The following is a 26,904-nucleotide window of genomic DNA, read 5'->3' as shown; positions in this document are numbered from 1 at the left end:
TAATATAGCCTCGTTTTTATTTTCTTGTAATTTTTTTTTTTTACACAAATGTATTTAGTAAATATTTACTTCACTCTTTTTTTTCTTAAATCTGCATTGTTGGTGAAGGGGTTGTAAGTAAGCATTTCACGGTAAGGTCTACTACACCTGTTGTATTCGGCGCATGTGACAAATAAAATTGGATTTGATTTGAGTTCAATGAAGATCAAACATATAACCACCAGACAGCACATCGTTTTGAGGGGACAAAAGGCAAATCAGACACCAACAGCAGAACAAACTAGCCTTGGTGTAAGTCAGCGTGTTATTATAAGTGGTGCATTGGCTCTGTGGTTGATTGCTCTGCACTGGATCTTGTTATAGATACCCAGCCTTCCCACTGAGCCCCGTGAGTGAGTTCTGCCATCTCCTCATCCTCAACAGTAATTGCTTGGTATTTTTAGGTTGCCAGCATAGGGTAATTAAAACAAATAGAGGGAGATAGCACAGACAGAGATCTTCCTGGGCTCTCCAGGGGTAAGTGAGGAGAGGTCATGCATGCTGTTGTTTTCAATTAGGCACCACTGCACCGATGAGGCTTTTATTGAAGAGGGGGGGTGGGGCTGCTTCATGGACACAGTGAGACTGTTAATGTAAAATAAGGGTTAAGAGACAAAAGAGGTTTCAGGCCTGCTTCAGGAGTGAAATGGTTATCTACTGTATCAGGATAGAGCTGTGCTCATGCTCATGTTGGTGGTGCCTTGTTCATGCCAGCACACACTGGCTTTCAAAGATTTGGTATAACTCTACATGACCCCCTCATAATATTCTACCATTGCACTGAACACATTAAGAAACATTAAGAAACACTATTTTTATAAGCCATTTTCAGATACAACCCATCAATACAACAGTCATGTTCAACAAAAGGAAAATGCTATTTGTTTAAACAAACAAAAACAAATTTGTTAAAGTTTATTCTTAAACATGATATGTTCATATATTTCAAATGAAATATCAGAAAAATTAACAACTAAATCTTCTACGTCATGTTACATATTGACATAAATAGACCTCATATACAATACCTGCAGAAAGTATTCACACCCCTTGACTTTATCCAAATGTTGTATTACAACATTAATTAAAAAAAATACATTTCATGAATTTTATCACTGGCCTACACACAATAACCCATTATGACAAAGTGGAATTATGTTTTTACAAATTAATAAAAAATGTAAAGATGAAAAATCTTGAATCAATAAGTATTCAACCACTTTGTATGGCAAACCTAGCTCCACTCCCACTCCCCAGTTGCTCTCATTTGTTGACTTCTGTAACTGTAAAAGCCTTTGTTTCATGCATGTTAACATTAGAAGCCTAAGTTTGTTTTACTCACTGCTTTAGCACACTCTGCCAACCCGGATGTCTTAGCCGTGTCTGAATCCTGGCTTAGGAAAACCACCAAAAACATTGAAATCTCCATCGCTAACTATAACATTTTCCACCAAGATAGAACTGCTAAAGGGGGCGGTGTTGCAATCTACTGCAAAGATAGCCTGCAGAGTTCTGTATTACTATCCAAGTCTGTACCCAAACAATTAGCGCTTCTACTTCTAAAAATTCACCTTTCCAGAAACAAGTCTCTCACTGTTGCCGCTTGCTATAGACCTCCTTCTACTATCCAAGCTTGATGCCCTCAATCTCACACAAATGATCAATGAACCTACCAGTTACAACTCTAAATCTGTAAACACTGGCACCCTCATAGATGTCATCCTAACTAGCTCGCCCTCCAAATAAACCTCTGCTGTTTTCAATCAAGATCTCAGCGATCACTGCCTCATTGCCTACATCCGTAATGGGTCTGCGACCAAACGACCACCCCTCATCATTGTCAAACGCTCCCTAAAACACTTCAGCGAGCAGGCCTTTCTAATTGACCTGGCCGGGGTATCCTGGAATGACATTGACCTCATCCCGTCAGTAGATGATGCCTGGTTATTCTTTAAAAGTGCCTTCATCACCATCTTAAATAAGCATGCCCCATTCAAAAAATGTAGAACTAGGAATATATATAGTCCTTGGTTCACTCCAGACCTGTCTGCCCCTTGACCAGCACAAAAACATCCTGTGGCGTTCTGCATTAGCATCGAATAGCCCCCGTGATATGCAACTTTTCAGGGAAGGTAGGAACAAATATATACAGGCAGTTAGGAAAGCTAAGGCTAGCTTTTTCAAACATGAATTTGCATCCTCTATTACTAACTCCAAAAAGTTCTGGGACACTGTAAAGTCCATGGAGAATAAGAGCACCTCCTCCCAGCTGCACACTGCTCTGAGGCTAGGAAACACTGTCACCACCGATAAATCCACTATAATCGAGAATTTCAATAAGCATTTCTCTATGGCTGGCCATGCTTTCCACCTGGCTACCCCTACCCCGGTCAACTGCCAGGCACCCTCCACAGCAACCCGCCAAAGGCCCCACCATTTCTCCTTTACCCAAATCCAGATAGCTGATGTTCTGAAAGAGCTGCAAAATCTGGACCCCTAAAAATCAGCCAGGCTAGACAATCTTGACCCTCTTTTTCTAAAATTATCTGCAGAAATTGTTGCAACCCCTATTACTAGCCTGTTCAACCTCTCTTTCGTATCGTCTGAGATTCCCAAAGATTGGAAAGCTGCCGCGGTAAAACCCCTCTTCAAAGGGGGTGACACTCTAGACCCAAACTGCTACAGACCTATATCTATCCTACCCTGTCTTTCTAAGGTCTTCGAAATCCAAGTTAACAAACAGATTACCGACCATTTCGAATCCCACCCTACCTTCTCCGCTATGCAATCTGCTTTCAGAGCTGATCATGGGTGCCTCAGCCACGCTCAAGGTCCTAAAAGACATCATAACCGCCATCGATAAGAGACATTACTGTGCAGCTGTATTCATTGACCTGGCCAAGGCTTTCGACTCTGTCAATCACCACATTGTTATTGGAATAGTCGACATCCTTGGTTTCTCAAATGATTGCCTCGCCTGGTTTACCAACTACTTCTCTGATAGAGTTCAGTGTGTCAAATCGGAGGGCCTGTTGTCCGGACCTCTGGCAGCCTCTATGGAGATGCCACAGGGTTCAATCCTCAGGCCGACTCTCTTCTCTGTATACATCAATGATGTTGCTCTTGCTGCTGGTGATTCTCTGGTACACCACTATGCAGATGACACCATTCTGTATACTTCTGGCCCCTCTTTGGACACTGTGTTAACTAACCTCCAGACGAGCTTCAATGCCAAACAACTCTTGTTCCGTGGCCTCCAACTGCTCTTAAACGCAGGGAGAACTAAATGCATGCTATTCAACCGATCACTGCCCGCACCTGCTCGCCCGTCCAACATCACTACTCTGGACGGCTCTGACTTAGAACTACAAACAGCTACAAATACCTAGGTTAGACTGTAAACTCCTTCCAGACTCACATTAAGCATCTCCAATCCAAAATTAAATCTAGAATTGGCTTCCTATTTCGCAACAAAGCATCCTTCACTCATGCTGCCAAACATACCCTCGTAAAACTGACCATCCTACCGATCCTCGACTTCGGTGATGTCATCCATAAAATAGCCTCCAACACTCTACTCAACAAACTGGATGCAGTCTATCACAGTGCCATCCGTTTTGTCACCAAAGTCCCATACACTACCCACCATTGCGACCTGTACGCTTTTGTTGGTTGGCCCTCGCTTCATACTCGTCGCCAAACCCACTGGCTACAGGTTATCTACAAGGCTCTGCTAGGTAAAGCCCCACCTTATCTCAGCTCACTGGTCACCATAGCAGCACCCACTCGAGGCACGCGCTCCAGCAGGTATAGCTCACTGGTCACCCCCAAAGCCAATTCCTCCTTTGGTCATCTTTCCTTCCAGTTCTCTGCTGCCAATGACTGGAACGAACTGCAAAAATCTCTGAAGCTGGAGACTCATATCTCCCTCACTAGCTTTAAGCACCAGCTGTCAGAGCAGCTCACAGATCACTGCACCTGTACATAGCCCATCTGTAAACAGCCCATCTATCTACCGACCTCATCCCCATACAGTATTTATTTATTTATCTTGCTCCTTTGCACCCCAGCATCTCTACTTGCACATTCATTTTCTGTACATCTACCATTCCAGTGTTTAATTGCTATATTGTAATTACTTCACCATGGCCTATTTATTGCCTTAACTCCCTTATCTTACCTCATTTGCACTCACTGTATATAGACTTTTTGTTTTCTTTTGTTCTACTGTATTATTGACTATGTTTTGTTTATTCCATGTGTAACTCTGTGTTGTTGTCGAATTGCTATGCTTTATCTTGACCAGGTCGCAGTTGCAAATGAGAACTTGTTCTCAACTAGCCTACCTGGTTAAATAAAGGTGAAAAACTCTGTGTGCAATAATAGTGTTTAACATTATGTTTGTATGATGACCTCTTCTCTGTACCCCACACATACAAAAAATTGTAAGGTCCATCAGTCAAGCAGTGAATTTCCAACACAGATTCCACCACAAAGACCAAGAAGGTTTACCAATGCCTCGCAAAGAAAGGCACCGAAAACATAAAAAGCAGATATTTTTTAATATCCCTTTGAGCATGGTGTTATAGTTATTAATTGCACTTTGATACAGGCGTTCTTAACTCAGTTGCCGGAGAGGAAGGAAACCGCTCAGGAATTTCACCATGACGCCAATAGCGACTTTAAAACAGTTACAGAGTTCAATGGCTGTGATTGGATAAAACTGAGGATGGATCAACCATATTGTAGTTACCCCACAATACTAACCTAATTGACAGAGTGAAAAGAAGGAAGCCTGTACAAAATAAAAAATATTCCAAAACATGCATCTTGTTTGCAACAAGGCACTAAAGTAATACTGAAAAGAATGTGGTAAAGCAATTAACTTTTTGTCCTGAATACAAAGTGTTTGGTTTGGGGCAAATCCAATACAACACATTACTGAGTACCACTCTCTATATTTTCAAGCATAGTGGTGACTGCTTCATGTTACGGGTACGCTTGTAATCGTTAGGGCCGGGGAGTTTCAGGATAAAAAATAAACGTAATAGAGCTAACCACAGGTAATATCCTAGAAGAAATCTTGGTTCAGTCTGGTTTCCACCAGACACTGGGATATGAATTCACCTTTCAGCAGGAAAATAACCTAAAACAAAAGGCCATATCTACACTGGAGTTGCTTACCAAGAAGACAGTGAAGGTTCCTGAGTTGTTCCAGTAATTACTTAAATCTACTTCAAAATGTATGTCAAGAACTGAAAATGGTTGTCTAGCAATGATCAACAACCAAGTTGACATTGCTTAAAGGATATTTAAAATAATAAATGAGCAAATGTTGCAAAATCCAGGTATGGAAAGCTCGAGGCTTACCCAGAAAGACTGCATCTAATGCATTGACTCAGGGGTGTGAATACTTACGTAAATTATATATTGCTGTATTTAATTTACAATAAATGTGCAAAAAATTCTAAAACCATGTTTTCACTTTGCCATTATGGGCTATTGTGTGTAGATGGGTGAGAATGATGTATGTCTTAATCCATTTTGAATTTAGGATGTAACACAAAAACATGTGGAATAAGTCAAGGGGTATGAATACTTTCTGAAGGCACTGTATAATTCCATGATCAGTAGTAAAAATACATTATTGATTCCATTTCACAGTGTCGAGACTCTTAAGGTACAGTACCTCTCACAACACCCAGGAAACTATGAGGAATCTCTCTGGGCAACTCCACAAGTTCACTGCTACGGAACAGAGCAGCCCTCCATCTCCATGACGACAGCTCTTGTAGAGAAGAGAGCCTACTCTCGTATTATCACTGAGTCCAACACCAGCCCTCTGTTGGTTAAGCTTTCAGCTGCTGTAGTCTCTATGTTAGATGGGAGGAGGAGGTAGACCATGTTGTCAGGTCAGGAAGTCCCAGGAAGGTTGTAGAGACACAGGAAGGTGAACATCATGACAACAAGCACCAGACCAATCAGAACCTGCTGGACCCACAGATACTTGTCCAGCTTCTGCTCCAGCCGGGCGTTACACACCATCACACGCATCAGCTGCAGAGGAGAGCATTTGGTAACTTCATCTTACTAATGTATTCACTTTTCAGTTTCCCATATCAATTTGACACCATGAAAATGTATAATGCTTGTAATAGTGTAAAAAGAAAGGGAGGGAAAAAAGAAGATAAACCAATTAAATCAAAGTTAAAATACAGCAAATACTGTACATTGATTAATATTTTATAGGTTAATGTATTGTTGTGGGTGGAGGAGCATCATCCAATAGGAGTGTAGAGCTCACCGTCGTGTGCAGGTCCGGGTGGCCATTGGCTCCTCCTTCAATTGGGCTGTCACTTCCACAGGTCAGGATGGGCTTAGTGCTCTCCAGGATGTGACATCGTAATCTACAGGAAGGACAGGACACAGTCACGTCCAATGATGTGTATAAACCCTGGATGACTGACCGTGGGCGCTGTATTGAAGCCACTGCGCAGCCATCTTGGTACTCCTCCTCAATTATAAAAAAAGATTTAGCATTTATTAAATGTCTACATTAGTTTGACACGTTTATTCTATTACAGACACCTTAATGGACGTGTCAAACTCATTCCACAGAGGGCCGAGTGTCTAAGTCTTAATTGAACGGAAAAACCCCAAACCAGCAGGCACTCGGCCCTCCGTGAAATGAGTCTGACACCCCTGCCTTAATGCATCATTTTTTATTATATTATGTGAGCTAAACATAAAAATAAATACAAATAATATTTAAAAATGTACTAATGTTACTGTCCCGCTACAATTTCAGTTTATGTGACAAAACAAGCAAGTATAGTGTAGAGAATTACTAGGACAGCTCCAGGACAGCAACACAATTAGACCCAACCAAATCATGGGAAAAAAATAAAAGATAATTACTTGACACATTGGAATTAATTAACAACAAAAACACTGACCAAACTAGAATGTTATTTGGCCCAAAACAGAGAGTACACAGTGGCAGAATACCTGCACTTCCTAACCTCATGCCAAATGTATGACCCTATTAGAGACACATACTTTCCTCAGATTACACAGATCCACAAATAATTGGAAAACAAACCCAATTTTGAACTCCCATATCTATTGGGTGGGATACCACAGTGTGCCATCGCAGCAGCAAGATTTGTGACCTGTTGCCACAAGAAAAGGGCAACCAGTGAAGAACAAACACCACTCTAAATACCTCCCATATTCATATTTATTTATTTCCCTTTTCATACTTTAACCATTTGCACATGACATTTGAAATGTCTTTATTCTTTTGGAACTTTTGTGAGTGTAATGTTTACTGTTCATTTTATTGTTTATTTCACTTTTGTTTATTATCTACTTCACTTGCTTATACAATGTTAACATATGTTTCCCATGCCCTTACATTGAATCACTGTACCATCTAAACCACTGTGAAATATCTTTCCAAAGCAAAAAATATAGTATTTTCAGCTGTTTGATACTGGAAGTAAAATATACAAAAAGGAAACTTAGCGCACATAGAATTGATCTACCACTTCTTAGACTTACTTTCAATGAGAATGACAGATCTATAACAAATATTTATATGTGAATTTGGTCAGGTCGCCCAAAAGTTACATATTGCAGCTGTAATTTTGCCCTTGAAACATTTGAAATACTGTAGAACTCCATTAATTACTATGGAAGAGTGCTCATACTAGGGATTGCCCATATGGTCGACCGCTGGCTTCAAAGCCTCTCAATGGCCAATACATAGCGTCAGCAATCCAGGGTTTATATACATCATTGGTCACATCAGGGAAGACTGAGGAAAGGGGATAATCAGCCTGCTAGGTCACTGACATACCCCAGCCATGCTGAGGCAATCTGTGCTGTACACTGCAAGACCACGATGGGTTTAGTGAATCAAAGTTATCTTGAGGTCATTATAGATGTTGATGGTGGCATATTAATGACTGCTTGCCCTTTGGCTCAAAAGGAATTGCTTTACTCATTTACATACACTCAGTATACCAAACATTAGGAACACCTTCCTAATTTGAGTTGCACCACCCCCTTTTGCCCTCAGAACAGCCTCAATTCGTTGGGGAATGGATTGTACACGTTGACTCCAAAGCATCCCACAGTTGTGCCAACTTGGCTGGATGTCCTTTAGGTGGTGGACAATTCCTGATACAGACGGGAAAAAGTTGAGCTTTAAAACCCCAGCAGTGTTGCAATATTTGACACAAACCGGTACGCCTGGCACCTACTATCATATCAAAGGCACTTAAAAAATGTTGTCTTGCCCATTCACCCTCTGAATGGCACACGTACACAATCCATGTCTCAATTGTCTCAAGCCTTTAAATCCTTCTTTAATCTGTCTCCTCCCCTTCGTCTACACTGATTGAAGTGGATTTAACAGGGGACATCAATAAGGGACCATAGCTTTCACCTGGATTCATCTGGTCAGCCTATGTCATGGAAAGTGCAGGTGTTCTTAATGTTTTGTACACTCAGTGTATATTCCCATCCATGAGGAGGCATTGATGATGATGTACCTGTGCTCCATGATCTTGGTTTTGGGCACGTCCTTCCAGAAGTGAGCGAGCTCTGGTGATCCAGCACCAGCGTTCTGCTCCATCTCTGCAGCCATAACTAGGAAGCGGTCCTGCAGAGATGCCTGGTAGCCTGCACAAACACATCCATGAACTCATTGAACTCATGAACTCATTGAACTATTTTTTTTATCTCAGTATATTGTTCAGTTTATGTATCTAGATTCCTACATTTGGATGGGATCAGCTGTACAAAGTATATAGTTTAAACCCCGCTGCTGTCAGAATCCAATAATCAGAAGATAGATCTGAAAGAGCTAACTCTGTCACAGCTGTGAACAGAAAAAGTGAGGGTTCTTATCCACTAAACTCGAACAAATGAACAAGATATAGGCGATAGACGGTGGCTCCCGAAAACTGAATTAAGTTCAACCCAGAGAGAGAAGGAAACCCTCAAACTTTGGAATAATTCCAGAATTTGATTATTAAAAAAAAACCATATCTAGCACATCAGAAGCCATGACTGACATTTCCATGCTTGAAGGCCTCTGAACGTCTTATCAGCCAAGTCCCTGCATCCCTACTCAATGTTGGTCTCAAGTGATCAAGAGGAAAACATTGACCTTAGGGGTTTCAGCCTTCCACAGAGTACTGAGACTGGCTCAATAAAGTTTATTTACCCGCCGGTAGATTTCTGAAAGGCTCAGCTTAGGGGAAGATAAGAGATTATTATTTTATCACTCTTAAAATATGTATGTCAGGCAAAAGAAAGCTGTACTCTGTCAGCACTTTCCAAAGTTATTAGACTGAGACTGGACCTTTTGATTATTCTGAAGTTTCTTCTGGTGCATCTGGAAACATCCGAAGGAAGTAGATAAGAGGAGTGGGTGGGGAGAAAGAGAGAGAGAGAGCGAGAGATAAGTGCAGTACTCTACCTCCATGTAAGGACACCACTATATCCACAGAAGCGCCCGAATTACAGCAGCTGTTGCTGGGCTTCACTCTGTACTTCTCAGGTGCTGTGGTTCGTACCTGTGGAGGGAGACACCGTCAAGTCAGCTTGGAGATTTGTTTATTTTCACACACATACACACACAGGGGCACACACAAGCACAGAGTGTCACGCTTGCACACACAACGGCATGCACATACCTTGAAGGCCACTTGATTCTTGGACACATTATCGAGGATGATAAGACACTTCCTGTCTGACTCTTTGGACCCAAAGCTCAGCTCCTCTGCTGGACTGGAAGTAAGAGAGAAAAGACATTACATTTTAGAGGAGAAACAGCACAGGCTGCATGAAGACAAGGCGGCCGGCTACGATTGAATTTGTGACTTAACAAACAAATGTATTTTTCTTTATGAAGGCATCAGCCACAATGGCTAGCTGGTGTTCAAAACAAGCCAATACATCTGTTACAAGTCTTGCTTTACAGCGTGCTTTGTTGTTCCTCTTCGTGATATCTTAGCTTAATCGATCTGTTTGGCAAAGCTTTGTGAGCTTAGATGTTGCTTCCTGAGAGTGATTGCAGTATGATTACCCAGGGACTTGTAGATTCTGTTAGCTTCCATTGTTACACATTTACTAAACAGCTGCTGGATCACCATCTAGCTCAATATTCTAGCTAAGACATGGCAGATTATGTCCATCTGTGCTTGAGTGTTTTTTTTTGCTTTAAATAAACAAAAAGCCTTGTACACTACATCGATACCATGTGTAGTTGCCATTTATCCGACTCAATTGATGTCAATATGTTCTTTATTTGTTCTTTATAATATTTTCCAAGGAGGTTCATTCCAGAGAAATAGCCCCCGACTAACTGTATGTTCCCTGGGGCCAAACCCTCAGTCTCTGATGTGCTGTGCTCCTCCTGACCTATATGGAGCTGTCTGTCAGGCCCCTGGGAAGAAGGCAGGCTCAAGCCTAGCAGGCGTAGCTGAACCCATTTGTGAGGAAAATGGAGAATTAAACCACATTATTACCCAAGTCTAGGGTGAAAATATCTGTGATCTTGCATCAAAGCTGTGAAATCTGGAGGAGCCGAGGAAAAATCCATGGCCTGAGAAAGTAGCCACGAGACGCTCTAATTCGCTCTCCAACACTCAGCGCACCCCATCCCAGCCCCTAACAGACCACCCCCCACCCCCCCCAACTGCCTCACGAGGCTCATGTTTAAGGGATAATTGTGTAAAATGGATAATTCAACCTCAGTGAACACTTCTCCACACTGCGCTGTTTACTGCTGCTGGCATGCTTCAGTACCTAATGACAACTCAGTGAAATGGCCAACATGCTAAAAATTCCTGTGTAGTGTATATAAAAAGTCTAGCTGTACAGAGCTCTAAACAACAGATTGTTTTGTTCTTTGCCCCAGTAAAGCGTTGTGAGGACCCCAGCGCTCCCCTGAGCCCGGAATGACTCTCTAGACTTCAGGAAACCTTTTGACAAACACATTCTGAAGATCAAAGCATCCCCTCTTCCGCCCTTCCAGCTCTGGTTCTGCCTTCCTCGTGGACTCACTGGAATCAGGGCTAACACAGCTCAGAGACATAATTGCATTTAAGGCTCAAATAAATATTTTTTATCACTCTAATACATAGCCCGTAGCTGTGAAAAATCTCACATCAAAGAGTCTGCTCTCCATAAACTGAACTGGACGGAAAGGACTTAGGAACATAGGAATGATCTAATTTAACATCGGAATACCCATCAATGGAGGCAGCTCTCAAGTACTGTACCTTGATGGATTCTGGGTTCTAACTCCTTAACTTGGGATAGGGTTAATTATCAGGTATCCTATTGAAATATAGAGGGTCTACACCAGAAGTTAATGGTTATCTGTAGGAGGAAGGTATATGGTGTGTGTGCAATTAAGCTTGGAATGTACTGAGTGTAGGGAAAACGATCATGTGGCAGCATTGATAAGGGGAGAGAGCCATGGACTAGTGATGAAGGGGGTCGAGATCAGGTCAGGTTACGTTAAGGGAAGAGGAACCGTTTAATGCCTGTATCACTTAGTTTCTTGCTAGCAATAAAAATGTACAATATTTAGCGAGAAGGAGAAGTACCCAAAGTGGGGTACACTTATTTTTTAATCCTGCTTTTATCATTTGATATTTTCTGGGACAAAATGGCTGCCTCTTGTCTTTGTTTCGGTGGTGGTCTAACATAAATATGTGCTGTGTTTTCGCAGTAAAACATTTAAAAAATCTGACACGCTGGGTAGATGAACAAGGTGTTTATCTTTCATTTGAGGTATTGGACTTGTTAATGTGTGGAGGTTAAATATTTCAAAGAATATTTTTGCATTCCCTGCGCCACCGTTTCAGATGAACGGGGAGGGGGTGTAGTTCCCGCTTGGGAACCCATGGCAGCATAATAAACCTCAGGGTGAAGAATGCCGGTCTATAATCAACATCAGGGTGAAGATTGTTTTGTTTTGAACAAAAGTGTCGCTTGATCACTACTGCAACATCCATTGGGCCATCCAATTTGAATGATGGTACTACAGGCTGTTCCATGGTTAATATGGGGAGTAATCATCGGTGTGATCAATTAATTCCATTGATTATTACTGCAAATTAACTGCACCAACTGATTTCCATTCAATCGCAGACATCCTTTATTTCTGTTAAGATACTACAAGATTAATCTATCCATCCAGATACAAATGTATCGATATCTGGCTCTGGGCTTGAGTGTCAACAATACATTCACTCTAAGCTCTACAACACCTTCAAATCCAACATGTGGACATGGATTGGCTATAGCCGTGTCACTGTGCTACCAGTCGACTATTCTTTAAGCCTCGAGTGCAGCTGAGAGATATGCTGAATTCCATATCAAACCCTAGTCTCTTCCGACTTCCTAGAAACCCTTGTACATCTGCAACTACTGGATAAATAATACGTTGAAAATTCCACCCAGAAGGCAAGGTGAAAGAACTACACCTATTTGATCCTTTCAGAGATACATGTGTATCTACCGTTTAGGGGCTAGGGATTTATTTGATATTCAGGAAGAGATGGCTAAGAGAGGGAGATCTGAGAAAGTTGGCTTGAATACCTGACGTGTAGCAGAGGGGCCTTGAATGTGGTCAGTGGCTTCCTGGCTCCCTTCGGCCGGCTGTCTCCTTTGTCGTTGTCGTCCAGTTTCAGACTGCTCAGGCGCTCCTCTGAGAAATACACCTGAAACAAGGACAACAGTGGCTTCGTGAGACAATGTTCATCAACACACTGATCAAATGATTCTAAGGTGCTTTGTTTGGAGAGGTGTTCTAAAGATACAAATGATTAACATATCTTTATTAATTTCTAAATAAAACTATTAAACGCCTAACTATAGTCCATTTCAAATGATGGGATGAAACATATTAAAAATAGGGAGCTTTTGTATGACACTTAATTTCACAATCAATACATCAATCCCCATAACAATCCCTGACCCTTGCTCACAGTACAGTGAGGCAACAGGAACACACTCACATCCTGTGAGAACACAGAGAGAACACAAAAGTAAGCTCTTTCACTTCAACTGTAAACTTTCACCCAAATGCAACAGACTCCCTCATACATCCATTTACACAATGTCACAAGACTACAGAACAGCTGATATACACATGGTTTGTGCAATGTTAGCAGAAATTTGGGGAAGGACAGATGAAGTTGTGGTGGGACGAGCATCATTTGGTTTCCATACCATATTGACCAAGGCCAGTCCCACAGCTTGTGTGAGGCAGATGGGAGATGGGGAGTACAGCAGGAGAGGATGTGAAAAGATAGGAGAGCTGATAGAGAGGTGACTGGGGTCTGCCTATGATGCACGTACAAGCACTAATGAGTCAGATGGAGTGTGTTTTCTGCTGTGATAAGCAACATGCACACACACACACACACACACTCCCCCTTCAGCAGGCTGCTGCGACACACACCACACACAGATGACACAATAAAGACATCAAGAGACTTTGAGCTGCTTCTGAAATGTTTATTTTTATTCAGTGTTCAAATCAAGTGCAATACAGTACTGAGTAAGATATGGGGAGAATGGGAATTCATTAGCTGCTGTTGAAAGATACATGACCATAATTGACTTCAATAGACTGCTTGGTTGATTGAATAAATACAAAATACAGCATTTCTATTGATTATATACACTGTATAAAATAACTACGGTACATAAAAGTAAAACTCATAACACATTTTATTTTTAATTAAACATTAGTAAAACAACACTTTCAGTGTATCATTCTGGTTAGTCAAAACCAGGATCAAAATACTCAGTATTGAGATATTTACAATAATCTTTGGCACTAGAACTACAAATTATGCATGAACTAACATTAATGAAAAGGTCTTAACATGTAATATCAACACACTGAAACAGTCCAAACCTACTAGCTAAAATGTGAAAATCACAACAATAACAAATACACAAACTGGAATGAATAAGGCTGATCTAGGCAGGAGATACAATTTAGAAATCCATAGATCCAAAAATGTCTAAGAAATGTAGACCGTATGAAATACTTGTTTTGATAATATGATTTGTAGGCAGCTTCCCCAACAGACCATGGAGTGACAGTCTGATCATCTGGAGAGTATTGACAATAAGGCACAACACAGATTATTTTTAAATAAGTACTCTCTCGTTAAAGAGAGGCATCGATACACAGAGGAAGTGCTTTCAATTACAGTTATAATATGGCATAAGGTAGTTGAATATACATTGTATTACTTCAGTGTCAGTGCAAATGTGCTAACATTGAGTGTGGTAAAAATAAAGGATTTCAAGCTGGTGTTAGTAGAATACTCTTTTCTTAGTATTATAAACATTAGTACATTAGTACATCATTACAGTACAGTTGATATTAATACAACAGTAATGATAAAATAAAGTATAATTTTGGGTTAAAAGATCAGTACAATTCGATAAGGCATGTTACGTATACACTTGGCACACATGCTTTACTTTCTCTACAAAACATTATTTCCCTAACGTTATATTAAGTTAGGTAAAATACTGAAGTTGGATAAAATATCACCATGTTATAATGCTGGTCACAGGAACAGGAATCAAGGGGGCAAACGTTCCTTCTTATTATCTGATAGACTATTGTGAGTTATGTATCTCATAGCCTACTTGATTGGCTATGAATCTCTTCAAAATCATGACATTGTGATAAGTGCAACACATTGTGGGGGTCATATTTTAAATGTTTGGTCAAGGTCCATTTTGGATTCAATGAAAGGCTGAACGTGTTCATGATGGTGACTCGATGGCGGGGCTGGTACATGAGTAAAACCCTCAGACTGCCCTTTCAGAATGCAGAACTCTCCAGGAATCAGTGTTGCTGGTGAGGCAGAGATCATACAATGCCTTACCAAAACCAGCCCTTGAGTCAAAACAGAGAGAAAGGAAATTAGCTGATCTGGGAAGCTACTGTATCAACACACTGTTGAGAGCCACAGGTATTCATTCAGTACTGAGACTGGCTTTATGTAGAGATAGGAGCAGCAGAACATGATCATGACAGTGGAATGTGTGCAGACAGACAAGCTGTAAACAATGGGTATCATGATTGGTGTTAGGACCTTAACGAGATACTTCGGGACTTCCCCAGAGTCAGATGAACTTGTGGATAACATTTTTATGTCTCTGTGTCCAGTATGAAGGAATTTAGAGGTAGTGTCGTAAGCCAATCCTAACTTGAAAAACTACCTCTAACTTCTTTCATACTGGACACAGAGACATAAAAATGGTATTCACAAGTTCATCTGACTCCGGGGAAGTAGATAAAGGGCCTCATTGTCAAAATCCCGAAGTATGCCTTTAAAGCCAGCAAGCCAAGAGATTAGCCTATAGCCTAGGTAGATCATTAGGGACTGGTTAAATCAGAGGCACCAAAGACTACATTCTGCTCACAGGCAACGATCCCTTTAAGCTGCACGCGTGCGCGTAGCTCCCCTCAGACTACCAAGCAGAATAAATATTCCCCCACGCAGAGAAGCACGAGATTGAACTTCACTCACCTTCCTTGAGTTTTCCCCTTTAGTTAACACTATCATGTTTCACTCTACTGTGAGAAACATGATCGAGTCAATGCAATATTATCCATTAGACTTAGTATGCAAAATGAAGTGTGAAAGATAATTTCTTGTAGGCAGAAAGCATTGGAGTAGGATTCTATATTGCATTGACAGGCATGACTCAGGCCCGTACTCTACACAGACAGGTGTGCCATAACCAATCAGAGCTGCAGTAGGCCTATATGCAAATAGCCATTGCCATATATGGATCTGTGCCATTCACTTTGAACTGGACTGTGTATAGGCTACAGTATGAGCAATCTTGAATAGATGCATTTTTCATGTATTTTTTTATCAAAGCAAGGCTGTTATTGTAAATAAGAATTTGTTCTTAAATATTTAAATAAAAGACAGTTGCATGTAGCCACGTGTGCACATTTGTTCATATTCTTTGCTAGCTAGTTTTTTTAGCTTTTTTTTGTCTTAAAGGGACAGTGTTGTATTTTGAGACGGTCTTAAGTAGCCCACAGGCAGTGCGTAGTATAAATTGTCTGATTCTCTGGAATAATGGTATGGGGAATATACAGATATTGTATTTTGTAAAGTGGCTTCTGGCATCAAACAACACATTTTCAGCCGCCTCCTTGTCTGAAGGACAAGTGGATGAACTGTTTAATGTCAAGACCTAGATGTTTTTTTCCAAAAGTCTCATTAATGTTGGCCTACATTGAACACCACACATTGGCTGCTACTGTAGGTCGAATGATATAACAGCTAATTCCATTAAACATTTTATGGGATGCATTTTTCGCCATTGTTTTTTATGGTAGGCCACTGATAGGCCTACAATAAGATCAAACCAAAGTAGGCTACTTGACCACTGTCTGAAACTGTAAGCGGGTACAGTCTCAGTGTTCACAGTAATCGCGTGCTGGAAGTTGCACAGAACTTTCACAATGTTAAGGTTTTCGTTCAGAAGACCTGAAATTTGCATAGTGCTGAAAAAATTTTAGAGGGAACATTGCTCACTTGTATTGATGGACCCATTAACATACATTCATCCACTAAATTGCACAAAGGTCGAAACACAAAACCACACACAAACTTGATCAGGCTTAGATTCTGGTTTGCCAATTTATCATCATTGACAATGAAGAGGCTTAAAAGGCTCATGTGAGCAGCTTTGTGATGTGTAGCTGACAGGGCAACTCTGGAGCGCAAGTTTGTTTGTGTGTGTGTGTGTGTGTGTGTAAACACCAGTGTGTGTGTGTACAGAGCCCCTGTGAGCTATGACAGTGGTGCAGGTTACCCAGAAGGCTTAAGGGCGCAGGAGTTTGCCTCGACACAGCGCAGTCACACACACCCCTCCCTCGAGTCTGTCACGGTAGAGACAACACACAGCGCAGCGACACCCAGCGTAGCGACACCCAGCGTAGCGACACCGACACCCAGCAACACCCAGCGCAGCGACACCGAGGCCACATTAACAAAATCACTTCACTCCCATCCAGTTCACATTACACTGAATAATATTTATTGAAACAGGTAGGTCTACTCATACAGGCTAGTCTTCAAATGACAGAAATGTATATATAGGGTGTACCCTACATTCCAGGCTGATATTGATCTATTAGCTACTCACTACAATGTGTTTGTTTTCTGTGTCACAAAGAAGAGGCCAAATATCAACTGTGGATAAATAAATGAAGACCCGTAGCTACAGTAAGAGAAAGACAGAGAGAGATACATAAATTTGTGCTGCATATGCTGACAATGAAGCCCTGACCGTTGCTAGGGTGCAGCAGCCTGACGACAGCAGAGAATGCTAGATGGTGTCTGTGAGGAGGTGTGTTAAAGCCAAGAGCTGCAGGGTCTCTGTGATGGTGCCTGGCTGCACGGGGGCCGTCCGGGCCGGTGGGGCTGCCAACTAACCATCTGAGACCATCGCACACACAAATAACAGCCTGTGACAAACCACATCACCCCAACGTCTGTCTCACTCTCATCACCCAGCCTCCAACAAGGTTGAGCCAAAATCATTAGCGGCAACACAAAATAAATGAAGTATTCTGGGAAGTGCTTTAAAAACTTCTGTGAAGTTAGGTATGCTGAACGAAGCATGCGGGGGGAAAAGCAGTCTCTAGCACAGCTAGGAAGAGCTTCTGTGACGGCAGTCAGACATGACACATTCTCAGTAGCCAGAGAAGTGCTCAGGAGATGAGAGGAGGGAGACTGAAGAAGGGACTGTGATGTGTTATATGGGTACAGTCAGTGGACAGGAAGGATTAAGCTGCATCTGGAGACATGGGGAGTCACCTTGACTGAGACAATGAGGAAGAGCGTAACAGCTGCCAAATTAGGACATTACCGCCTCTACAATTCACAGCTCTCTCCATAGAGGAGCCCGATTACATGCTGTAATCTCACACTAAACGTTGAGAAATGAAAGGGTCTGGGAGGAAAACGGCACATCAAAGTGAGGAGGGACTTGACTGAACCTCTAATGTCTTATTTGACTGACAAGTGAGAACGGGGTGTGTTTAATGTTAATTAAGGCTAATGACGAAGAGAAAAGGTCTCTGCTGTTTCGTAGAGAGCCCAATGCAGGGTTAAATCGTCAGTAATCAGCACACTGCAGATACTAACTGTATTGACTCTACTGTTAATGAGTAATAGCAGCAGCCATCATCAGTTTTAACAGTAGGCTACATTAGAAACATGGCAACAGACTCATGTACTACTTCTGACAATTAAGTGGATAAGTAGTAGGCTATTCAAGGCGGAGTATGAGTTCATATGCAGCCCCAGCGTGAATATTTAATGCACTTCTATGCGTTACTGTCTTCCTTACTGTACCTACATTCAGAGGGAGGAGTTCCAGAAATAAACAAACAAAAAGTTTGTTAAACAAAAGGTTTTGTACCTTTTTGGGCCCGATGGCGACCTCGGAGCTGAAGCTCGACTCTAACTCCTTGCTGTCTGATTCGAAGTCCTTGCTCTCGTTGTCGTCCTCGCTGACGATTGGTCCGTTCTCACATACTGGCGTTTGGAAGTCATCGTCAGGAAGGGGAGGATAGCTGTATCTGAAGGGATCCTGGAATGAAGTCAGCGATAGGGTTAATACTATCAGCGCCGAGACCCCAGCAAAAATCAGCTTTTCACTTATCTGCAAGTCCGGCCCTTATATTCTGTCTCACAATGAAGTGTTTTACCATTTTCTTTTCAGGAGAACCAGGGCTACAAGTAGAACACAAAACAAGTTGACATAAACAGTTGCATTCATGAACGTCAATTAAATAAATAAGGTCCGCCGAAACAAAAACCTCATAAAAAATGTATTTATATGAATGCTTTCGGTACAGATATTGTTTCCTCACTGGGAAATGAATATCCAGTTCATCAGTGACAACTGTGTGAAGTTGTCACTGACAAATTGGACTCTAAAGATTTAAAAATCCCCTTTCGGGATCCGTCCTTCTCACAAAAACCGCTCTAGCTCAGCCCGTTAATCACACAGCCGTAGGTACCAACCATTAGTCTGCAGAAGAAATAGATTAATCCAACACGATGTTTAAAAGGGGTTAGAAGTCCAAAACGGACCGGTGTTAAGTGGGACTCATTGGGTTAAGTCAACAGTAAATAAATATAAATATTGACTAATCACAGGTTAGTCACATTTTCTCATGACAAGTGAGGGAAGAAATAGAGGCAAAACCTGTCAAATGTTGACATTTGAAAAGGGAATTTATCAGATGATAGTAAGATGAAAATATATGTAGCCAGGTAGATAGATGGCGTCATTGCCATCTTCAGTGAGTTGAATACTGCGGGTACATACCGTTCCACCCATGTGAGGAGGCAGGTATTCAGGGCCAATAAATGTTTGGATCTCATTTTTAGATGCAAACTTGAGCTTGCTGATGGCTTCTGGACCCAACCATGTCCTCACAATCTTCCATGCAGCTAAAAAAACAAAAACACATGTACCAACTTGTCATTTGTTGTTTTTGGTTATTGCATTGCTAGATATTACTGCACTGTTGGAGGTAGAAACATAAGCATTTCGCTGCACCTGCAAATCTGTGTACGCAATGAATAAACTTTGATTTGAACTACGATGTCCAAATTACGATGATTCCGTTTCTATTGCAAATCGTTTCAATAACTACATGACTCACCATTCAAGATCCATGGCATGTCGACAATGATCATTTTGGCTGAAATGACAAGACCATGACTGAGGGGTGAAATACACTGAGTGTACAAAACATTAAAAACACCTGCTCTTTCCATGACATAGACTGACCAGGTGAATCCAGGTGAAAGCTATCATCCCTTATTGATGTCACTTGTTAAATCCTCTTCAATCAATGTAGATGAAGGGGAGGAGACAGGTTAAAGAAGCACTTTTACGCCTTGAGACAATTGAGATATGGATTGTGTATGTGTGCCAACTCGTTTTTACTTCGAATTAGTCCTTTCGGAAGTTTTCCTTGGTAAGCCACTCTTGTGTATGTGTGCCATTCAGAGGGTGAACAAAATATTTAAGTTCCTTTGAACGGGATATTCTGGGTTTCTCCACACCCAACAGTTTCCCGAGTGTATCAAGAATGGTCCACCACCCAAAGAACATCCAGCAAACTTCACACAACAGTAGGAAGCATTGGAGTCAACATGGGCCAGCATCCCTGTAGAACGCTTTCGACACCTTGTAGAGTCCATGCCCGGACAAAATGAGGCTGTTCTGAGGGTAAAAGGGGAGTTGTTGCAACTCAATATTAGGAAGGTGTTCCCAAAGCTCGGTGTACTAATGTAGCATTGGCCCTAACACAGAATCATATGACGGCATTCCATGTACTTTTGTTTCTTATAATACATTTAATAAAATCCATTTTAAACAGGATGTGGGTCAATAATAGGAACAATTACATATATGTGTCATACAACGTTTATCAATCAACCTGTGAATGAACTCCATATTGTTTCAAATTTGATATACTTACATAGAAACTTTGGATAATACACTTTGAAGCAATTAATTACATACTTCACAAAATCCATGTCCTGAAAAAAATGAAAGAGAATATAATTAGGACTCAGAAAGTACAGTACTATATACAGCCTCAAAGCAGGCTTTGACTAGCAAAGACGTTTTATGGCCTTTCAATAGGGAACCCGTTTGCTCAGCCGGAGATATTTACTGCCTCAAGCTAGCTGTGCAATGACCCAATTCATAACCATTTCAACTTTGTCACAAAGCTGAACAAAGCTGTAGTCAATACTTTCAAACACCTTCCCTCAACTCAATCATATTAAATATATTTCTGGGAAAAATGTGTGATACAAAAGTAGTGTGTGTGCAGTGCACACTGCACCCCATGCAACACCACAACTACTTTTACTCTTACTTTGCTCAAATTTGATTATTAACTGTAATCCATTCACAGTATTTGCTGAAACGTTGCACAGTCTGGTTGTTTACTTTATGATTGCGTAACCTTGATCTTCATAGAAGGTTGAATAAACTTGCTCTACATACAGTATCAAGCCTTGGCTGAGAACTACAGACAGCTTTGAAACTCAAATGTTTCCTTTTTGTCTGTGCGAAAGTGTTCTCTAAACCAGGGTTTCCCAAACTCGGTCCTGGGGCCCCCTCTGGGTGCACATTTTGGTTTTCGCACGAACACTACACAGGTGATTCAAATAACCGTCTCATCATCAAGCTTTGATTATTTGAATCAGCTGTGTAGTGCACGGGTAAAAAATAAACATGCTCCAGAGGGCAGGACAGAGTGTTGGAAGCCCTGTAAACAACCCAATACTATCTGTCCTGAGGCCTCAAACAAAGACAGAGGTGGGATTTTATACAATCCCACAAGACCAACAGTATCTAAAACATTTCACAGTCAGTTTAATGGATTACAGCTAACCATGAAATGCCTCCTCCATGAGAATTTACTGAGCAGGGCTCTACGCTGACCTTTTTCACAAGGAGCATGTGGGCACCTAAGTAGAAAAATGCATACGCACACAAAGAAATGTAAGAGCACAGCGAAAAATGTTTGAGATATTAAAGCTAGAATCCTTAATTTTTCTATGTGCACTGGTTGTCCTAAATTAAAATTCCAGGCCTCACAACATATTTAGGCACATATTCAAGTATAGTGGTCACACTGTAGACCCCTGCTCAGTCAAAGGTACCACATGTTTTCATTACCATAATGGCCATATTATCATCAGACAACAGAACTATCAATATTCTAGTCAGACCCTTAGGAAGAGGAGCCTATCAGCCTGGCTACATCCTATGCCCTACAGAGACTCATTGCCATGCACTAGACCAATGTTTCCCAACTCTGGTCCTCGAGTACCCCAAACAGTACACAGGTGTGCTTGTCCAGGGTTACAATAAAAATGTGTACTGTTGGGGGCACTTGAGGACCAGGGTTGGGAAACACTGCACCAGATCAATGGTTCCCAACCTTTTTCGGTTACTGTCCCACCTACTGAATGTTGGTCTGCCCAGAGTACCCCTGATTTACCCTCTCATGTGCATTTTACCAGTAGCCCTATGGTCTCATGAGATTTCTCAAGTACTCCCTGTGGATAGGCCAAGTACTGCCAGGGGTCCTAGTATCACTTGTTGGGAACCACTGCACTAGACTCACTAAGAAAGTTAGAGATAACACTAGCCAGGCCTGTTCCAGCCCACACAGTGCCTATTTCAGCAAACTTCATTAAGGTTGCTTCCCAAACTGATCTACTAACACACTAATTTCATATTAGGGTTTTGTGAAGTTATTTATTCTCTCTCTGGCTTGTGTGTATTTAATTAGGGCATTTCTCCAAGAGAGAGTTTGGCCAGTGAAGCGAGCTGGCTGACATAAAGGAGAGTGCCTGCTGGGAAACTCCGATCGAGACAAAGTCAGTCTATGAATTAGGCAGTCAGTCGACTTGGAATGACCAAACTAATTTAAAGGTCACTTTCAATGTGTTAAACCATTGAAGAGCATCAATCCCTCAAAGTCCCAAGCTCAAACAGAAAGCAAAATTAGAAAGTTCAACAGGACTTCAATGACACTCATAACCACACACAAACAGACAGGCTACTTCTTTTTGAAAATGGGGAAAACATGTTTAATTATGAGGACAGAAATTGATCAATAAAGCCCTCCTTAAATCTATGTAGAGTGGATCAACAGCGACATTGGTATAAATCAGAGCTGTAGCCCTGGTTTGATTCTTCAAACACTATCAAATAGCCTAATGGTTAGAGCATTGGGCCAGTAACTGAAAAGTTGCTGGATCGAATCCCCAAGCTGACAAGGTAAAAATCTGTTGTTCTGCCTCTGAATAAGGCAGTTAACCCCCTTCCCCCCAGTAGGCTGTCATTGTAAATAAGAATTTGTTCTTAACTGACTTGCCTAGCTAAATCAAGGTTACATTTTAAAATAATAAGGGAAGGTGACAAATACAAGAAAAGACTACAATCTTAATCAAAAAGGTAAGTGTTCACTTACGATATTGCTGATCCCTGAATCGGCCATGTCAAACACAACAGTGAGTGGCATCCCTGGCTCTCTCTTAGCATAGCGCTCCAGCCAGAAGGCCACATACTTCTTCTTGTCCATGCTGGTCTTTGCATCCTTGGTATGTAGCTTGACTTTGAACCAGACTGAGAACACAGACAAAATTATTGCATTCAATAACCTCAACATACAGTACCAGTCAAAAGTTTGGGCACACCTACTCATTCAAGTAAAATAAATAATATTATTTACTATTTTCTACATCAGATGACCTGGCCTCCACAATCACCTGACCTCAGCCCAATTGAGATGGTTTGGGATGAGTTGGACTGAACAGTGAAGGAAAAGCAGCCAACAAGTGCTCAGCATATGTGGGATCTCCTTCAATACTGTTGGAAAAGCATTCCAAGTGAAGCTGGTTGAGAGAATGCCAAGAGTGTGCAAAGCTGTCCTCAAGGCAAAGGGTGCCTACTTTGAAGAAACTAAAATATAAAATATATTTTAATTTGTTTAACACCTTTTTGGTTCCTACATGATTCCCGTATGTGTTATTTCATAGTGGTGATGTCTTCACTATTATTCTACAATGTAGAAAATAGCAAAAAATTAAAAATAAAACCTGGAATGAGTAGGTGTGTCCAAACTTTTGACTGGTACTTTATGTGTTAAACATATTACAAAGCAATAGCTTACAATTTTTGGTAACCTTTTGTAAGGGGTAATAATAGTGTCTGTGAGTAATTATTAGAGAGAAATCTAATTATACATATGGTGCAGTATGAGCATCATTAATCAACATACAGAGCTTGTTGCCTTCCTTGTCGTAGCCGTGGAGGAAGACAGCCCCCGTCTCAAACATCCACTTTGGAATGCTGCTCTCAGTGAGGTCTGAAACAAGACAAAACATTATCAGCCAACAATATAAAACAGCAATCAATAATAATGTTTTATAACAAGAACAATTATTGGCCAAAATAATTATCATAAAAACCAAAGTAATTCCTAACTCCTTGCCACCATACAAGACCGACAAATCTTGTCAACAAGTGACAATAAGGCATTGTCAATATCAGAAGTTAGGCAATTGGAAGAGATAACGTTTGTAAATCTAATTTCTGCATGACACCGATTTAACAAACTGAATGTTGTCTGGCTAGAAAACCCTGTATTTGTATGAGTAAAATGTAGCAATTTAAAAGTGAAACGTAAGAAAAATAGAGAGGATTGTCTCCATGCGGAACAGATGGAAATATTACCACAGCACACAATAAGCCTTTATCTGAGAGAAGGTCAAGAATCTATAACACATTGACACACAAAGACAGCTACTGATGAACCGAACCATCCCACAGTGTGGTGATACTTATAGGCCCAAATAAAACTGCACTGTATAACTTGCCTGTATTTAAATACAGTTAAGATACTAGTTTAGCAGGGAATGAGAATGTGTGCTGTTCCTGTTTTCTACACCCAACCCTAAGCAAGGCCAAAGTCACATGTTGTAGGGTACAAATACAGCCACAGGCTTCTCAGATCGAGATGAATCACTTCAAGAGTGATTAATTGATGACCGACACTTACACCTTCTTCATTCTCTGAAAACAAGTGCACGTGCAGTGCAGTTTTACTAGAGGTTAAATATGTGCCCAGACCGCTCACCATTCAAACTAAATTCTTTCCTCCACATAAAACTGTCATCAATCATCTTCAGGGCATCGTCCACAGAGAATAGTCGCCATGTCAGGTATGCCTCCACCAGAGCATCATCCTTTTGTAGCCTGTCCACATCTCTGGAGTCATATTTGTCAGATTCTGTGAGGGAGAACAGTAAAAAACTTAAATCACTTGACATGAAACTGAATTCCTACTCCAACGTCTGACCTACAACCATAACACCTACAGCAACTATGAGTATGTTGCTTATAACCTTTTATGACAAGACCCAACCATAGAGTGAAGACAGCACTTAGCTTCCTATACTAAAACAAGGCTGCCTTCAGCTACCTCATTTACTAAAATGCTGAAATGTATCTACCAATATAAAGATTGTTTAGGAAACAAGTGTTCTTTGAAAGATGGATTGGTCTCTCAACAATGCCTAACAGGGAACTGAAAGGCATACCGACAATGATGAGACAGCCTATAGGTGCCAGGACAACAACCTCTCCCTCAACGTGATCTAAACAAAGGAGATGATTGTGGACTACAGGAAAAAGAGGACCGAGCATGCCCCCCTCCCCTTCTTATCGACGGGGCTGTAGTGGAGCAGGTCGAGAGCTTCAAGTTCCCTGACGTCCACATCACCAACAAACTAACATGGTCCAAGCACACCAAGACAGTCGTGAAGAGGACACAACAAAACCTATTCCTCCTCATGACACTGAAAAGATTTGGCATGGGTCCTCAGATCCTCAAAATGTTTTACGGCTGCACCATCGAGAGCATCCTGACGGGTTGCATCACTGCCTGGTATGGAAACTGCTCGGCCTCCGACCACAAGGCACTACAGAGGGTAGTGAGTATGGCCCAGTACATCACCGGGACCAAGCTTCCTGCCATTCAGGACCTTTATACCTGGCGGTGTCAGAGGAAGGCCCTAAAAATGGTCAAATACTCCATCCACCCTAGTCATAGACTGTTCTCTCTGCTACCGCACGGCAAGCGATACCGGAGCACCAAGTATAGGTACAAGAGGCTCCTAAATAGCTTCTATCCCCAAGCCATAAGACTCCTGAACAGCTAATCAAATGACTACCCAGACTATTTGCATGCCCCGCCCCCCCTCTGGAACACTGCTGCTACTCTCTGTTATAAGTGCCCCACATTAACATTGACTCTGTACCGGTACCCCCTGTATATAGCCCCGGTATTGTTATTTACTGCTGCTCTTTAATTATTTGTTATTCTTATCTCATACCTTTTTTTGGGGGGGGGGTAAGCATTTCACTGTAAGGTCTACTACACCTGTTGTATTCTGCGCATGTGACAAATAAAATTTGATGTGATATTGTATGGCTTTATTAAAGAACACACCTCAAGTAGGTTACTCAATAAAAGTGTTTTTTCTATTACAAAAAAACGAGTTTAGATCATAATTATGGTGTTAATACAGACATATGTCATGTCACTGCCAGTAGCCAAACTAATAGTCATTACTCATCCATTAATTAATGTATCAGAACAATCTGTCAAACAACTGACTGGTAAAGCAGCTGATGATAATGTGTTGCGCTAGCTAAGTAAAATAGCTAGATGGATGGAATGCAATCGAACAGCCCATGATATCTGGCTTTTAGCTAACAGCTAGCTAGCTGTTACAGGAGCGAATGTTAATTAGCTAGATTATGGGGGTCTTGTTGTAAAAATACATGTTGTTACCTAACTAACGTTAGTTAGCCTGTTAGCATGAATTTACCTTGTCCTTGGACATACTCATTGTTGAACTTCTGTCTCGTCTCCTCAATCTTCTTCTCAATGTCCTGTTGTACAGAAAGATTAGTTAGCCATGTGTAATGAATGCATTACAAATTGCCTGGCAAAATATACGTATTATTGCAAGAAAAATGAAATGGTAAGCTACCTGCTCTGGTTCAAACTTCCCAACTTCCGCCATGTTCAAGTGACTCTGCTGTTCTGGCTAGAATGGGTACATTGAAGTTGAGGAATAAATCAGTTCTAGCGTATGAAACTGTTGCCCTTGTATTGCCATTTTAGCTCTTGGCTAGATCATCAAAGTGATACCTAAAAAA

At 41.2% G+C, this 26,904-nt stretch overlaps 1 protein-coding gene across 2 annotated transcripts; it reads right to left on the bottom strand.

Moving 5' to 3' along the window:
- LOC110520430 (motile sperm domain-containing protein 2) lies at positions 1-26,904 on the bottom strand. Of its 2 annotated transcripts, XM_021597741.3 has the most exons (15): positions 26,736-26,904; positions 26,571-26,634; positions 24,815-24,967; positions 23,957-24,043; positions 23,147-23,301; positions 20,630-20,690; positions 19,805-19,843; positions 19,465-19,589; positions 18,550-18,720; positions 12,664-12,785; positions 9,747-9,840; positions 9,530-9,626; positions 8,598-8,727; positions 6,344-6,446; positions 1-6,096 (listed from the first exon to the last, which is right to left on the bottom strand). In XM_021597741.3, the coding sequence occupies exons 1-15, from the start codon at positions 26,766-26,768 to the stop codon at positions 5,953-5,955; spliced, it is 1,578 nt and encodes a 525-aa protein (XP_021453416.3). In that variant the 5' UTR covers positions 26,769-26,904; the 3' UTR covers positions 1-5,952. The 2 variants fall into 2 exon arrangements, with proteins under 2 accessions (XP_021453416.3, XP_090086328.1); XM_090230202.1 differs by lacking the exons at positions 1-6,096; positions 6,344-6,446; positions 8,598-8,727; ... (1 more) ...; positions 9,747-9,840; positions 12,664-12,785 and adding an exon at positions 13,571-14,992 and having other exon boundaries at positions 26,736-26,893.

The sequence above is a fragment of the Oncorhynchus mykiss genome, chromosome 3, assembly GCF_057628025.1.
Source record: "Oncorhynchus mykiss isolate SJ-2025 chromosome 3, ASM5762802v1, whole genome shotgun sequence".
Lineage (NCBI taxonomy): Eukaryota > Metazoa > Chordata > Actinopteri > Salmoniformes > Salmonidae > Oncorhynchus > Oncorhynchus mykiss.
The sequence above is the reverse complement of the archived record's forward strand: the minus strand, read 5'-3'. Positions and strand labels throughout refer to the sequence as shown.